The 15,723-nt window shown below is 35.0% G+C and overlaps 1 protein-coding gene across 1 annotated transcript in view; it reads left to right on the top strand.

The window, feature by feature from the left end:
* Positions 1-14,156, top strand: part of LOC106877195 (ATP-dependent RNA helicase DDX3X) — a 42,896-nt gene extending 28,740 nt beyond the window's left edge. The window contains exons 7-17 of the mRNA XM_052970930.1: positions 9-139; positions 1,541-1,640; positions 2,183-2,318; positions 2,432-2,505; positions 3,552-3,647; positions 5,659-5,819; positions 6,523-6,667; positions 8,164-8,308; positions 9,709-9,890; positions 12,305-12,422; positions 13,971-14,156. Coding sequence (XP_052826890.1) covers positions 9-139; positions 1,541-1,640; positions 2,183-2,318; positions 2,432-2,505; positions 3,552-3,647; positions 5,659-5,819; positions 6,523-6,667; positions 8,164-8,308; positions 9,709-9,890; positions 12,305-12,422; positions 13,971-14,140 — 1,458 coding nt within the window. The 3' untranslated portion in view covers positions 14,141-14,156. The remainder of the gene's footprint in view (positions 1-8; positions 140-1,540; positions 1,641-2,182; positions 2,319-2,431; positions 2,506-3,551; positions 3,648-5,658; positions 5,820-6,522; positions 6,668-8,163; positions 8,309-9,708; positions 9,891-12,304; positions 12,423-13,970) is intronic.
* Positions 14,157-15,723: the final 1,567 nt, after the last annotated feature.

The raw sequence follows: 15,723 nt of genomic DNA, 5'->3' as shown, positions 1-15,723 counted from the left end.
GTGGTGGTGGTGGTGGTGGTGGAAGCTGGGGTAATGGTAATCGTTGGGATAACAGAAGTGACAATCGCTGGAAAAATGATGATTATGGCAAAAAAGAAGATTGGTCTGTACCTCTACAAAAGAATGAAAAATTAGAATAGTGAGTGTTTTGTAACAATTATTGGCTTTGATAGATCATAGATTTTTGTATTATATTCTCCTAGAATTAGTTTTCTGAACAAAATGACCACTATCCTGTTTCTGAAAATATGTAATTAGACACATTTAGTAGTAGACAGCTAGTGTTTGCAGCTTGAGACAGCCCTTGAGTTTTCCACTCCCTAAACAGGCTTACGCAGCAGGCTGAAAAGTCCCATCTTCAGAGTGGTTAGTGTCAGGAAAGACAACTGGCTGTAAGATTCTGGCTCAGAAAGACTCTCCCACTCTGTGAGCTTGGAGGATGAGATGTAAAATGGGAGTTAATTGAAATATTCGCGAAATAGCTGTGGCTTTGGTAACAGTAGATCAAAGCATTGATTTTTTTTCTTATTACAATGTGTTATAATAAATGAATCAGATATTTTGGTAATTAGAATTTGAAGAGCTTAATACAAGTTTTGCTAGGTTTCTTTGAGGTAGGAACATGGTGTGAAGTTTTTCATTAGATAGACAATGAAGTTATGTAATGTCAATGAAAAATGTTGATCATAAAATACACTTTTGATCTTAATCCTTCCGTTTATCATTTTACTGTCCATTTTTCATTCTTGCATGAGTTGGATACACTTGTTTCCAAGCAAGGTAATGTTTCACCATCAAGCATAAAACAAACAATATTGTATGATGATGGTGCTTTTTGACAATCATTGTATGATGTCAAGACAATGGTATGCACAAACATGCACAGGCTTGTTTGTTTCCACCTACCCAATCCACCCGTAGGCTTTGGTTGGCTCAAGACTATAGTAGAATACACTTGTCCAAGTTGTCACACTGGGGGACTAAGCCCAAGACGTCATGGATGGAAAACAAGCCTCTTAATTACACAGCCATTCCTGAACCTTTCCCACTTTTATTTCCTATTCATCTAACTGGCCTCATTGAGTCTTGATTCATCACTCATTTTAGTCTGTTGTGTGGCAACATTTCTAAGAATGGCTAACACTTATTGCTAACTAAAACCTCATTTCTGTCACTACTACCGTTTTCTGAGTGGGACTCAGACATAAAACTGTCAGTTATAATTTTGATTGTACTTATAAAACTTTACATTTTATCTCTTAGATTGGAGGAGTTTGTAGCTTGATCTCAGTATTTGCTTACATTCCTCTGAGTTCAAAACAGTCTTCTGATACTTCAGTGGCTTTTTTCATTCTAATAGAAAGGCTTTTTAAAACAGCAGAAAGTGAGTGAATTTTGTTAAAAGTAAATTTATAAGTTTTGGAATAGTGGTCAATTGAATATCAGTGGGTAAGGGGTAGCATAAGTTGAAACAAATATTCTCAAGTTTGAATGTGTTTGTATTAATCACAAATTAAAGTTTAGCTTGTTTATTTTTCAGTGAATTGTTTGGTAGCTGTAATACAGGTATCAACTTTGATAAATATGAAGATATACCTGTAGAGGCTACAGGTGAAGACTTACCAAAATGTTGTGAAAGTGTAAGTATAAGCTTATGTTTCTTCAAGTTACCAATATTAATTCGTGTGTGTGTGTGTATATATATAGTATTAGTTGTTGACTGGAAACTAGTGGATGTTGGTTGATTGCTTAACCTTTTTACTAATTGAAGAAATTCTTATATGATGATGCCACATAAAAAGCATCCAGTCCACACTGTGAAGTGGTTGGCATTTGGAAGAGCATCCAGCTGTAAAAACTAACCTTTCTGTATATGTGCCATGTAAAAAGCACTTGGTGCACTCTGCTAGGTGGTTAGTGTTAGTTGTAAAAACCCTGCAAAAACAGACACATAAGCAGGCTTCTGCCTGGTCTGCTCTTGTCAAACCATCCAATCCAGGTCAGCATGGAAGGCAGATGTTAAACGATGACTATGAAATTACGATATATTGTACTGAGCCAATTGAATGTAAAATTTTGCAATTTTATATACATTAAAAAAAACAACCCATCCTGTATAGGTTTTTGAAAAAAAGAATAAGTACCTGTAATTTATGTATGTATTATATTTGTTTTTATTCAGTTTAACGAATGTCAACTGGGCGAAATTCTGAGGAACAATTTGGTTCTATGCAATTACACCAAACCAACCCCTGTTCAAAAATGGGCAATACCTATTGTGATGAACAATCGAGATTTGATGGCTTGTGCTCAGACAGGTAACTTTATTTTTCTTCGACTTTTGAAGGAACGAAACATTTACAATAGCAAAATTACTTTGTTGAATTAAAATAAATTTTGTTTCATTTTAACTGTTGAATTCTTTTTCTAGGTTCTGGCAAAACCGCTGCCTTCTTGGTTCCCATTTTGAATGCTCTGTATGAGCAAGGACCTATTGATATGCCAGTAAGTATTGTTTATTATATTTGTAATCTAGTGATTTATTGGCTGTTCATCATAGGTCAACTTGGACTGTTCTTGTTCAGTAATCATCTCTGGTAGGCTCGCATGTGGGCTACAAGGCCTGCTCTTGATCTGCAGCAGGTGAAGCTACTTGGCTTTCATGTTCTCCCTTTCTCCTCAATGGCTGGAATTACAAGCTTCAGCAATTGGTGCCATTCATCATGCTATGGGGCCTTCTCCTAGGTGTCTGGGGAGATGCTAGAGTTCTTTATATGTCTCTTCAGCATATGTCGCAACCTCTGGCCATCACAGCCCCTTCATCTCCTGATGCAGTTCAGCATAGAAAACTGCCTTTTGGAGCTTGCTGCCCACCTTCTGTGGAGGTAATAAAGTTCAGCTCTGAAATAATAGAGCCCCACCACAGGATCTCTACGTCAGGAATGCAATCCTGCTATCTGTTCTGTGTATAATTCTGCAGTGCTCCTGTACCATGGAATGCCTGGCCTTCTGCTGCAGGCCAAGGTCCTAATGGCAGTCCAACTTCATCTGCACTCCACCTTGTATCAGATAGTGATTAGTGGTTGTATTGACTTCCACATTTTATATTGCTGATGAAAAGCAGTTCTCTGTCCATTTTACCATGCAAGTATTGGAGGAATGAATACACACTGAAGCATTGTTTTACAGCTCACCTTTAACTGTTTTAAAATTAAGGGAGGCTTTAAAAAAAAGTTTTATTACACTCAAGTACAGAGCTTGAGGTAATTTGTCATTGCTATGGTCCCTAGACACAAGAGAAACATTCACACACACAAATGACTTTTATACAGTTTCCGTGTGCCACTTCTACTAACAAAGCATTGATCTGAGGCTACAGTAGAAGGTACTTGCTCAAGGTGCCTTCTGTGTCTAATTATTACCAGTAATATATATATTTGGTTCATTTTGATAAATTTGAGTGAGTTGATTTCATTGACTAGATGCTACCTCTGAGAATATGAACTAATTTCTAAAATTTAATTTTCTATATGCTTCTCTTAATTTTTCAGAGTCGAACTTATGGACGGCGTAAGCAGTATCCCCTTGCATTAGTGTTAGCTCCTACACGTGAATTAGTTTCACAAATTTATGATGAATCTCGAAAGGTAAGGTTTTAATTAAATTGTTTTGAGATCAATTCTTTTTTATTTAAGATGCTTTAATATTAAGTAATAAGATGAAATAAATGTATTAAAAAATAACTTTGAAACAATGGTATTATATTTTAACAGATATTGTAACGAAAAGATTAAATCTAAAACTGAAGAACTCAACCTCCACAATAAAAACCAGTATGTAACTTCAGTGTTTAGTATTGTGGAGGAAACAACTGACAAGCATCTAGAAGCATGGTTTTAGCACTTTAGATTGCTACTTGTTAACACAGAGCTATGCATCATCTAACCTGATGATGCTTTGCTCAACCACAAAATTAACTTTGTAATTGTTACCAATTTTTGACTTGGTTGTTGGAGAGTTGCTTCTTAACCTTAGAATAAGTCAAGAGGACATTGTTATTAAAAGCTTAATTGCAAATCTAGTAGCCTTTGTACATTTTAAGAGGTTACTTTAAGAAATTTGATCAAAATTTAATGATTCATGGGAAAAAAAAAAGCACAAACTGTTCTACAAAATTTTAGGCTTGCAAAGAAATTCAAAGGCATTACTTAAAGTGTGAAGTATACAAAAGTTAACTTGGTGTAGGATAGCTTATAGAAACTAATACTTAACATGTTGAGTAAAAAGTAAGCAACGTTTTGAACCACAAAGAATTTGTACAGGATTTTTGCAGAGTTTTGAATTCTTTTTTAAACATTTTCTTTTGCAATTGTCTGATAATACAGGCATAGACTTGCCCAAATGCATCATTAAAGTAACAGAATTTTTTCACCGTTGTTACAATCATCTGAAATGGAACTGTCAAAGCATGATATTCGAGCAATTTTGCTATTCAACTTCAAAAAGAGACATAAAGCAGCTGAAATTTCTCGCAATATCAATGAAACGTTTGGTGAGGAAATGACCAGTGAGTGGTCAGCTTGAAAATGGTTTAAACAATTTTGCAGATAGTAAGCGTAGTGAACGCCCATCTGTCATTGATGATGGTCAATTAAAGACCATTGAGAAAGATCCACGTGAAACCACTCATAAACTGGCAAAAGAACAAGTTAGCCAGAAAACTGCCTGAAACCATTTCCATGCAATTGGGAATCAAAAAAAGCTCGACCAATGGGTACCACACGATTTGAATGAAAATCAGAAAATAGACTGATACGAAATTTGCTCTTTGCTTATTCCCCATAACCAGACAGATCTATTTCTTGACAGTATTGTAACTTGTCATGAAAAGTGGTTTCTGTACAATAATAAAAAACGTTCTTTGCAGTCGTTGGACCAATATGAAGCACCGAAAACCTTCCCTAAATCCAAGCTCTTCAGAAAGGTTATGGTGATTGTTTGGTGGTGTACTGTTGGACTCCACTATAACTTAAAACTTGAAAAAAATATTTCTGCAGAAACATATTACCATGAAGTTGGCAAAATGAACGAAAAACTGCTACTCCTCCATCCCCAAAGTGGTCAACAGAAGAAGGCCAATCATTCTTCAATTCAATGCTTGACCACATGTTTCATTATTGACACTCCAGAAGTTGAGGGAACTTGGCTATGAGGTTCTTCCCCACCCAGCTTATTCCCCATACCTTTCTCCTACTGACTACCACATTTTCAAACACCTTGATGGTTTACTATGAGAGGAGTTCAAAAACTAAACCGATGCTGAAAGTGCGTTCAGAGTTCATCAGCTTCAGAGCTCCTGATTTTTATGTTACCAGAATAAACAAACTTGTAACTCGTTGTCAAAAACGTGTTGATTGTAATGGTACTTACTTTGATGAATAAAATTTCCACATTGTTGAAATATATTGTGATGAATTTCTTGTTTCAAAACATTGCTTACTTTTTACTCAGCCTGGTAGTTAAATGCTAGAACCAGCAGGGAAAGAACTGTTCTGTTAAGGTTTGAAGGATTTAAGAATACAATGCTCTGCTAGTTTATCATGTTTCTCTCAAGATATTTGCTTCTAAAATTGTATTTTAAACCATTAAATCTTACAGTTTGCATACCGCTCCCATATACGTCCATGTGTGGTTTATGGTGGCACAGATATTGGTGCTCAGTTGAGAGATTTGGATCGTGGCTGTCATTTATTAGTTGCAACGCCTGGTCGTCTGGTCGACATGATGGAAAGAGGTCGTATTGGACTTGACTGCTGCAAGTAAGTGTAGCAAACCTTACACTCGATGTTTTAATCTTCGATTTTTTTTTCACCCCCATGTTTGCTGTACAAGTAAAAAAAAAAAAAAAATCTTTAAAAGCAAAATCAATGAAATCTGTTTAAATTAATATCAGTGTTATTGCAGTAGTGCTTAAATTGCTGACATAACTATCATCATCATCATTTAACACATGCTGGCATGAGTTGGATGGTTTGACAGGAGTTGGTTAGGCAGAAGATTGCATCAGGTTTCAGTGTTTCTTTTGGCATGGGTTTTTTTTGTTTTTTTTTTGGCTGGATGCCCTTCCTAACATCAACCACTTTGCAGATAAAACTTTAGAATTATTTATCAGCTGTAACAGAAACGTTTTTATTTACATTTGCTAAACTGGTAAGATATCAAATATAACTACATACTAACTAACCATTGGTAACATTAAATAATTTGCTGCATCTTAGTTTCTAAATCTGTGCAAATTATTTCTAAGATTTTGGAATACTTAATTTTATGAAAGAAACTAGTTTATGAAATGTAAGAACTGCACATAACTGAATTTGAAAAGGGTAGTTTTTGAAGTTTTGTCAATCTGTTTTTTCAACCACTATTCCACTTTATAACCTTGTTTTAGGATTTTTTTTTTTTTGTAATCCACTGTTTATCAGACTTTTAATGAGTAATTAATGAACTGTAATTTTTTCTCAGGTTCTTAGTATTGGATGAAGCTGATCGTATGTTGGACATGGGCTTTGAACCTCAAATCAGAAGAATTGTACAAAAAGATAGCATGCCTCCTGCTGGTTGCAGAGAAACTCTTATGTTTAGTGCTACATTTCCTCGAGAAATTCAGGTAAGGGTTTTAATATATTTAGATACAGTGTTATTGTGGGGCAAACTTGGAACATTTGAATTGCTGTATCACTTTACACTTTAGCTGCTTCATTTCTCTACTGATGTATCTAGGTGGTTATTACAGGTTCAGTTACACAAGCTGAGCATTTGAGTCTTGATGTACTTAGCCTTTCATGAGTAGCTAGTTATAATTCTTAAGTACAATATAAAAGAATTTACTTAGTATATTTAGTACAATACTGGAAATTGAAATAAAAAAAAGAAAAATAAAGGTAAGGAAAAATAGCCAGATTCCGAGGACAGAAAATTCATACTGTAAGGAAGGGTTTACTTAGTGAAATCACTTATCACTAATATAAGCAACACTATTTACATCAATATTTTGATTTAACTTGAATTAGTAAATCTGGGTCCCTTCATAACCTGTAAGCATGGGAACAGTTTGGGCAGTTTGGTAATCGGTTTTTAAAATATTCGAATGCAGTTTAAATTAAAGGCTTAGTAAACAACTGGTTGAGACCTTCATTAGAGCACTGTCAAATTTAAACATTCAGTTTAGTTTACAGTGTAGTTTAAATAGTAGCAGTTATATTAAGATATGAAAATATCTACCATAAAATGGTTCACTGTATACTAATTCCTGCCTGAATTTAAAGAAATAAAGAAAAATGTGTATGTAGTTTTTGTCTTGTATATGGTAGCACAATATTAGACTGAACTGGTCTAGATTACTGGCTTTTCCCATATTTTGGAGACAACCTTAGTACAATATACTTTAACTATGTAAAAAAACAAATTGTATTATGATAAAAAAAAAATACACTCCTGAAGCAGGATGTTTGATATTAATTCACTTAAAAATTTTAGAAATATATCATACTGAACCATGTATACAGTATGTTTATAGGTTCAAAATTAAATGAAAAGTAAAAGGCATGATTTTAACTGATACAAGTACATACAAATCAATACACTTGTAAAACAATACATTGAATCTTTATCAATTAACATAAAAGTAAAGAACAATATTTTTAACACACTATGTAAATTAAGGAACTTAAAAGTTAGAGTATTCAATATATTATTGCACAGTATTGCAGAGAATCTCTAGAAGCTGGATAGGAGTTCAGGAATATCGTTTTATATAATGTACAGCTAGTGAGCCAGTTTGACTCCTGTATAAGCTGGTCTCTTCAGGAACATACTTTTATCTATTGTGATTTAGATTTTCTAACTACAATTTTAAATACTGCTGTTATTTTTGTATTGTGTAAAATTGGTTCCATTTTATTTTAGTGTACAAACATTTGCAGGTTTACAAATGATTAATCAGTGACAATTTAGATTTTTAAAGAATTAATGCTGAAATAATAGAATGAACATGTATGAAAATGATCTTTGATGTAGAATAACTGAAAATTATATATATTGCTTTTATTTTCATTCATTATATGTTTCTGACTAAATCTAATTTTAAAATCCTTTTTTGTTTAGTTGTTAGCTAAGGACTTTCTACACAATTACATTTTCCTTGCTGTTGGTCGTGTTGGAAGTACCAGTGAAAATATTACTCAAAAAGTTGTGTGGGTTGAAGAGTGTGAGAAGAGATCATATCTTTTGGATTTAATCAATTTTGCAAGTAAGTATGCTCTATAAAACATATGGGCAGGGGTTGGTAAGCAGCCACCTTGAAAATGTGCATGAAATTTAATATTTTAATGTGTAATTTGAGTTAGTTTTAATTGATTTTGTAAATGTTGCTGTAATGCATCAAGATTGTTTTAGTTGTGGTTTTTCATTTGCAAACTTCGAGAATTGGTTAAGGGAGGTAATACTGGAATCCGTCAATAACTATTGGTAAAAATCTGCAACAAGGGCTTACAATAGGTGTCTGCAACATGCATTGACAATAGTCTTTTGAAAATTGATAATGTTTGCAAAATATGGTGCTTACTCAAAATTTGGCCTCACAATGTGGTTGTGTATGTAGCTCTACAGCTTCATTTGGTCTTAAACAGAAGTTAGTTTTCACAAATATGTTGTACTGTATGGTTTATGTTGTGTAAGGGGCTTAATGGTTTTGTCAGTCATTTATTTTCTTTTCATATTTGACTGCTGATTCTTGCAGATTGTTTTTAAACATCAGAAATTAAAGATTCTAGAAAAATAAGTTTTTAATCTTCATCTACTTCCTTTCTGTTGCAACAAGCAAAATTTTTTTTTATTTTAGGACCTTTTTCTTTTATCAAATATATACAGGAGATGTTCAATTCCTGGACTGGGCTGTGTATTGTTCTTTTTTCATATTGCTCCAGTTCTCACTTGTAGAAATGAGTTGTGATGTCACCGGTGCCAAGCTGTATTGGCCTTTCCCTTGGAGAACATCAGTGGTGTGGAGAGAGGAAGCTGGTATGCATGCATGACTGCTGGTCTTCCATAAACAACTTTGCCCGAACTTGTTCCTTGGAGAGGAACTTTCTAGGTGTAATCTCATGGTCATTCATGACCGAAAAGAGTCTTTCTTCAAAAGATAAATATATGTAAAACTTTCATAATATGGTTGTCACTCACAACTAAGTGTAACTTGATACCAGCATGCACAATGCATTTACCTAAATGGCTTTGGTATCTGTCTAGTCACAAGTAGGTGCAGACACTCTGGACCTTTCCCTGTTTGTCTTGGAAGAAAATCTATGACCTGACAGAGGCAAAGTGAAGTGCACGCAGTCTATTTAGTTAAGAAGAGTTGGTACAGAAACAGTTTTAACTGGTCATGAAAGATGTGATAAAAACTATTTCTTTGTCTTATTTGGATTAAACACACATGTATGCATGAAATGACTATATGAAAAATGTGCAGTTAGGCTATGACATAACAAATGATTTTTCGTGAATTCTTTTTTGTAAGGAAGTGCAGGAGAAAGTTTAAAAAAATGAAAATTATCTTTGGTGATATTTTTTTCTTCTTGAAGAGTAAGTAGGAACGGATGTACATAGCAAAATCTTTGCACTTTTGTTGTTTTCTCTTTTTTTGTCCAGGTCCTGATTCATTAACTCTTGTGTTTGTGGAAACAAAGAAAGGAGCTGATTCTCTGGAAGAGTATCTTGTTGTGGAAGGCTATCCTGCTACAAGTATTCATGGTGATAGATCTCAACGAGAGCGTGAGGAGGCTCTTAGAGCTTTTCGGAATGGAGAAAAACCAATTCTTGTTGCTACTGCTGTAAATATTCACTTTTCATTCCAATCTAATATCTGACCCATTTGTTACTATATTATTTATAACCACTTACATTTTTGAATCAAATTTGCATAAAATTTGACTGCTGTTAGAAAATGTAACTTAATATTCATCTTAAAACTATTTTAATTGGTAGGTTCAGGTAAAATTGTTGGAAAATCTCTGTATAAATTATTAACCAATATTCAGCTGGAATGTGGAGGTACATGGCTTTTCAGTTAGACTGGTGGACTCGTGATCGTAAAATTGTTTTGATTCCTGGACCAGGCGATGCATTGTGTTCTTGAGCAAAACACTTCATTTCATGTTGTTCCAGTTCACTCAGCTGGCAAAAAATGAGTAATCCTGCATTGGACTGGCATCCTGTCCAGGGAGGAACATATATACCAGAGAAACAGGTAAACCAGCCCTATGCTCCTTAGAGTTATGTGGACTAAACCATTCAGCTGGAATAAGTAATTGGGAAGGAGTATAGGACTTAAGGATTGTGTGTTGTTATTCTGCCTTCACCTCTCATTCTCTTTCTGATTCAATCTTGTAAACTGCACATCTATCCATTCACTCCTTGTACCTTGTGGGGTCACTTGGGTTCCTCATCAGTTATCTATCTCTTGCAGTGACTACCGATCATTTTGTTTTCCTCTGTCTCCCTTTCCCTTACTAGATGAGTAGCTGCAGATCCTCTACATTAGGGATGGGCAACTTTCCTTCAACTGTGTACCATTTTCAAGTGGGAGAGAGCTGCATGATAAAATACATATGCCTGAAATATTACTTGCCCACCTCACACTGAATTTTTTGTAATTCTTGATTTTATTTGTCTTAGTATGAAAGTTTGTCTTGCAGTTGATGGTGTAAATTCGTCCAAATCCCTTGTGATTCCGATGCAGATAAGTCTTATCTTATCTGAAGGGTTCTCCCTAGCAAGTATGCCTATTGTTGAATTTTGTTGAATACTGTTGCCATTTTACCTGCAGGCCTGTGTTTTGTTTGTTTTCGTTCTCCCATTTTGGGCGAAGAGACTTGGGGAGAGAATGAATTGTGAACTGCAAGAGCCCATGCTGGGAGCTATGCTTCGGCGGCTGGAAGCCATACCACTGCAATGGATTTGCTGGAGGTGCAGGAATTCATAATTGAACTGGAGAAGTTGGAAGAGTACAAGGAACTGATCCAAGAGGAGGGGTTAAGTTTAAGGTTGATCCTTCCAGAGGAAGTAACCAGCAAAATGCAAAGGAGAGTGGTTTACAGAACGCTGTCCATAACCAGTAAGAGGATTGAGATAGCAGTAGAGGAAGCCATAGAGAAATGTCTGGAAGAAGTAAAGTGTTGCAACATTCTATACAAGAGGAAGAAGATATGACACAGTGGAAGTGGGGTTTGCCACCGAAGAACAGGCAATAAATCACTCCACTACGCTACTGAGATCAGAAGAATGGGTGCTCCTGCTGACCCACTGCGGCAAAAGAGTTGCAAGAATTAGGATAGGCAGGGTGCCACCTGAAATTGAAGAGGCGTGGTTGGGAGCAGCTGTAATGCATGGAATCTTCGAGGACACAAAGATATTACAAGTGGCAAGAACAAAGAAAATGAATTGGTCGGGTTGCGGCTTGGAATTAGATATCCAGGCAACCCAGCAAGACCTGAATGAAATAGCAGAAGGGGTGTTTGTTACCTGAAGACATAAAGCTGAGAGTAGTGATAGAAGGGAGACCACCAACCTGCTACCACTGGAGAAAACGGGCACTGTAATTTATAAATGTTTAGGAAAACCTACAAAATAAATTCTTTTTTCTGTTTTCTATTTCTTGCATCCTATAGTGATATACTTATGTAATTAAGTTTTACTCATCAATTAAAAGTAATAAGAAATTGAAAATGGAAGTGACTGAATTTTGAGAAAGTTAACACAGTGACAGTGTTGGACAATATACAAATATTTACCTCATATAGTAATCTAATTACTAATGTAGTAACACAATTTATTGTAATTTGATTAAAATAAGAAAATGTAAATTCAGACAGAAATCATATGGTTTGTGTTTGTACTGAAAGGATTTATTTTTAAATGCTTCTGTTTAAAGTAATCAATCAAGATAAATATTGAGTCTTTAAAATAATGTCTATTTTGTTTCAAGGAATTGGAACCATTTCAAGTGCAAGCATCTTCCACATTTCAGAAGTGTTCCTGAAACTCTTGCTGTTAAATGGAATGTGAAGCTTATTTACACATTGACTTTCATGTTATTTAACATGAAAATCACTGGGATTTAAAGAGCCAATTTACTACTGCTTTATTTTTTAAAGTTTCCATTATACTTATCTATACAAACTTTCACTCACCTGTTTTCTATTGCAAAATTTATTTACATCATAATGAAAATAAAATTTATGTTTAGGTTGCTGCTCGGGGTCTTGATATTCCAAATGTACGCCATGTTATCAACTTCGATCTACCTAGTGATATTGAAGAATATGTTCATCGTATTGGACGTACAGGACGTGTCGGAAACTTGGGTAAGCTTTGACTACATTCGTTTTATCTCTTCCACTAATATTTTGGAATGCATTCTTTGTATACTGTCAGGCTGGAAAATAGAGATATGTTTCCTCTGTCACAATACTTACTGGAAATATGTTACCATTCTTATCTATTAGCTATATTTATGATGTTTAATTATTAAATGTCTAGTGTATGCATTGATTTATTTTTTCCTTCAACCTCAATCTTTTATCTTAATAAATTTCACTTTCCTAAAATATACTTTTGCCACAAGATATCCCAATCATATGCTACATTTCCTGACAGGAAAATATTTGCTGTATTTTGGCTGAAGAAATTTTGTTTCTACTCCTCTTCCAAGCAATATTAGTAGGCAAGAACTAAGAGACAGTTTAACTCTTGGAGCACCAACTTTGATGTTTCCACTGCTCATAATAGGTTACATTCAGTTTATACAAATATTACATATAAATAACATTAAAGTTATCTTTCATGCAAGAAGTACTCAATGCCTCTTGGTTAGTTGTATATTTGTGTGAATTGCAAACCTTGTATTTTTGAGTCATAGGAAATGTAATGCAGTGTTATTTAGACTTCAATTTGTCATCCATAGCAAGGTGTAATATACAAAGCACTTTAATGAAATCAGTAGGTTTTTTTATTCTCTTACTTGTTCCTTACCTGTTGGATGAAATGTATTTGATATTTAGTGTCAAAACAAAGATGCACTTTACATAGGCATGGCTGTGTGGTTTTGGAGTTTGTTTTGTAACCCTGTGAACTTGTTCTTTCCCTGCATGACACATGGGCAAGTGGCTTCTGTTATAGTTTCAGACTGACCAATGCCTTGTAAGTGGAACTGGCAGACAAACTTAGGCCTGTTTCGTATGTCTTTTTGCATGTATGCATAAATGTTGACGTTCTATTTCTTCACTTGTCAACACCTGAGCAAACTGTGATGTTAACATTCTTTGGAAAATAAAAAAAGCCAGCCATACATGTAAAATGGGTAAGGGTTGGTAATAGGAAGAGTCTGACCATAACATTATCTCAGATGGCTTCATCCAACCCATGTTTGCATAGAGAAACAGATTTTGAAATGTTATTCAGCTTTAATGCTTTCGATTTTATTCAAATTGCTTGTTAAAAAATGATTTGCTTTCTTTTTGAGTGTTAGACATTGTAACTGACTTGAGATATACATTAGTGCAGTGTTTCCCAACGTGGGGCATACACCTACCAGTGGGGCATGGGATAAAAATTTTCAATTTTTAAGATTTTTAGTGAGGCATGGAATTGTGAAAATATTTTTTCTTAGTCAAAAATGTACTTTATTTTAATTATCTCAGTACTTAATAGTTGATTATTTTGTATTAAGTAATTGTGATAAAATATTAAGACAAAAGTTTTTTTTCCAACCACTAATAGGACATTTTCTTGGAAAGTTATAGTGGGGCCTAGGAAAATGTTGGGAAACACTGCATATTTTAGGTGTAAAAAAATATCTAAAATATTAACATAGTTTTGATCACTGTTTATCCTTATTCATTCATATCCTTCAGGTCTTGCCACCAGCTTCTTCAATGAGAAAAATAAGAATGTTGTCAGGGATCTTTTAGAGCTGCTGGATGAAGCTAAACAGGAAATCCCGGCTTGGTTGGAATCAATAGCCTATGATTCAAGGCCGCAAGGGGGCATAAGGCGTGGTGCTACTACTCTTGGAAGAAAGTGAGTTCAGTGTTTATGTCTTCTTTATCCTGCCATTGGCATTATTTTTTTCTTTTTTTTTACTCCAGGTATTTAATGAGGTTGTGACTGGGATCTTTTTTCAAATGATTCCCTTGTAATTATTAGCAGTGTCTTTTTGTCACAACTGCACCAAAGAATTTTTAGTCAGAATCAGGATTTTACTGTTTTGAAATGCTGATATAGAATGTGTGTTTTGAATATCTGGCTTAATTAGCAGCTATAAATTATGCATTTAAAAATTAGAAAACTTGGGCAACTGTCTTACTCTCAAAGCATTGAGTAAAATTTGTTAGACAACCCCAGCATCAATCCATCAGAATTCCCATTTCTGGGCTGGTAAACTTTATCTGTCATACTATTTAACACTAGTCCCTGGCTTTTTCATGCTATTAGTGAGGCCTCTGTTGCAAGCATCAGATCCTGTATGGTGGGATAACCTTCTTTCCACTAGTGTTAGAAACTTTGAAAAGAGTCTTTTGCATTGCTTTTACTTGGCTTAATGATTTAAATTCTTTCAAAATTTTACCCCAGGCTGATAAAATGACATAACAGCTTAATAATGTAACTCAATATATATATTTTAGGCTTTGTTTATTGATAGCCAAGCAGCTTTTATTTTGTCTCCTTTAATCCTTGTGCTACCATATTTCTCTAAAATACTGGAAATTTGGAAGTAATTGTGAAACAGCTAAGACTTTTTTATGCATCAACAAATTTTTATGCATTGATGCATATGCTGTTTTGAACATGCATCTTTGGAATTTGTCACAAAACTGCTATGATTACAGGCAAATTTAGTGAAATATAGAACTTATTGTTTTAACACTACCCTTTGAATTATTAACCGATTTTTGGTTGGGATATATAACAGTTGTAGTATAGACTTGTGCATGGTATTGGGTTGAATGCATATTACAGAACTGATGTACCTTAAATATATAATAGTATGAAATATTGGAATTCATCAATGTTTGAAGAAAACTACAAACTAAAATTGATTCAGATGACACATGAATACACATATGCACTCACTAAACTGATGGACAGTCACTCGTGGGCACAGTGGGCTCCTTTCAAATTCATTCACAAGGCTTTGGATGTTTTGGGACTAGTGAAAAACACTTGTCCAAGTGCAGTGAAACTGAACCTGAGACCATGTTAGAAAGAAAGGGTCTTACCACATTCCATGCATGGGATGCTGGGTGTTTGGTGTCAGGAAGGGTATCCAGCTGTAAAAATCCTGCCAAAATAGTCAAGTCTGGTGCAGGCTCCTGCTTGGCTGCCTCCTGTCAAACTGTCCCACTCATGCCAGCATGGAAGGTGGATGTTAGATAAGGATGAGGAGGATGATCATCATCGTTTAACGTCTGCTTTCCATGCTAGCATGGGTTGGACGATTTGACTGAGGACTGGTGAACCAGATGGCTACACCAGGCTCCAATCTGATTTGGCAGACTTTCTGCAACTGGATGCCCTTCCTAACGCCAACCACTCTGAGAGTGTAGTGGGTGCTTTTATGTGCCACCGGCACGAAGGCCAGTCAGGCGGTACTGGCAACGGCCATGC

The sequence above is a fragment of the Octopus bimaculoides genome, chromosome 9, assembly GCF_001194135.2.
Source record: "Octopus bimaculoides isolate UCB-OBI-ISO-001 chromosome 9, ASM119413v2, whole genome shotgun sequence".
In the NCBI taxonomy this organism is placed as follows: Eukaryota; Metazoa; Mollusca; class Cephalopoda; order Octopoda; family Octopodidae; genus Octopus; species Octopus bimaculoides.
Note: the sequence above shows the minus strand (reverse complement) of the source record. Positions and strands in the feature narration are given on the sequence as shown.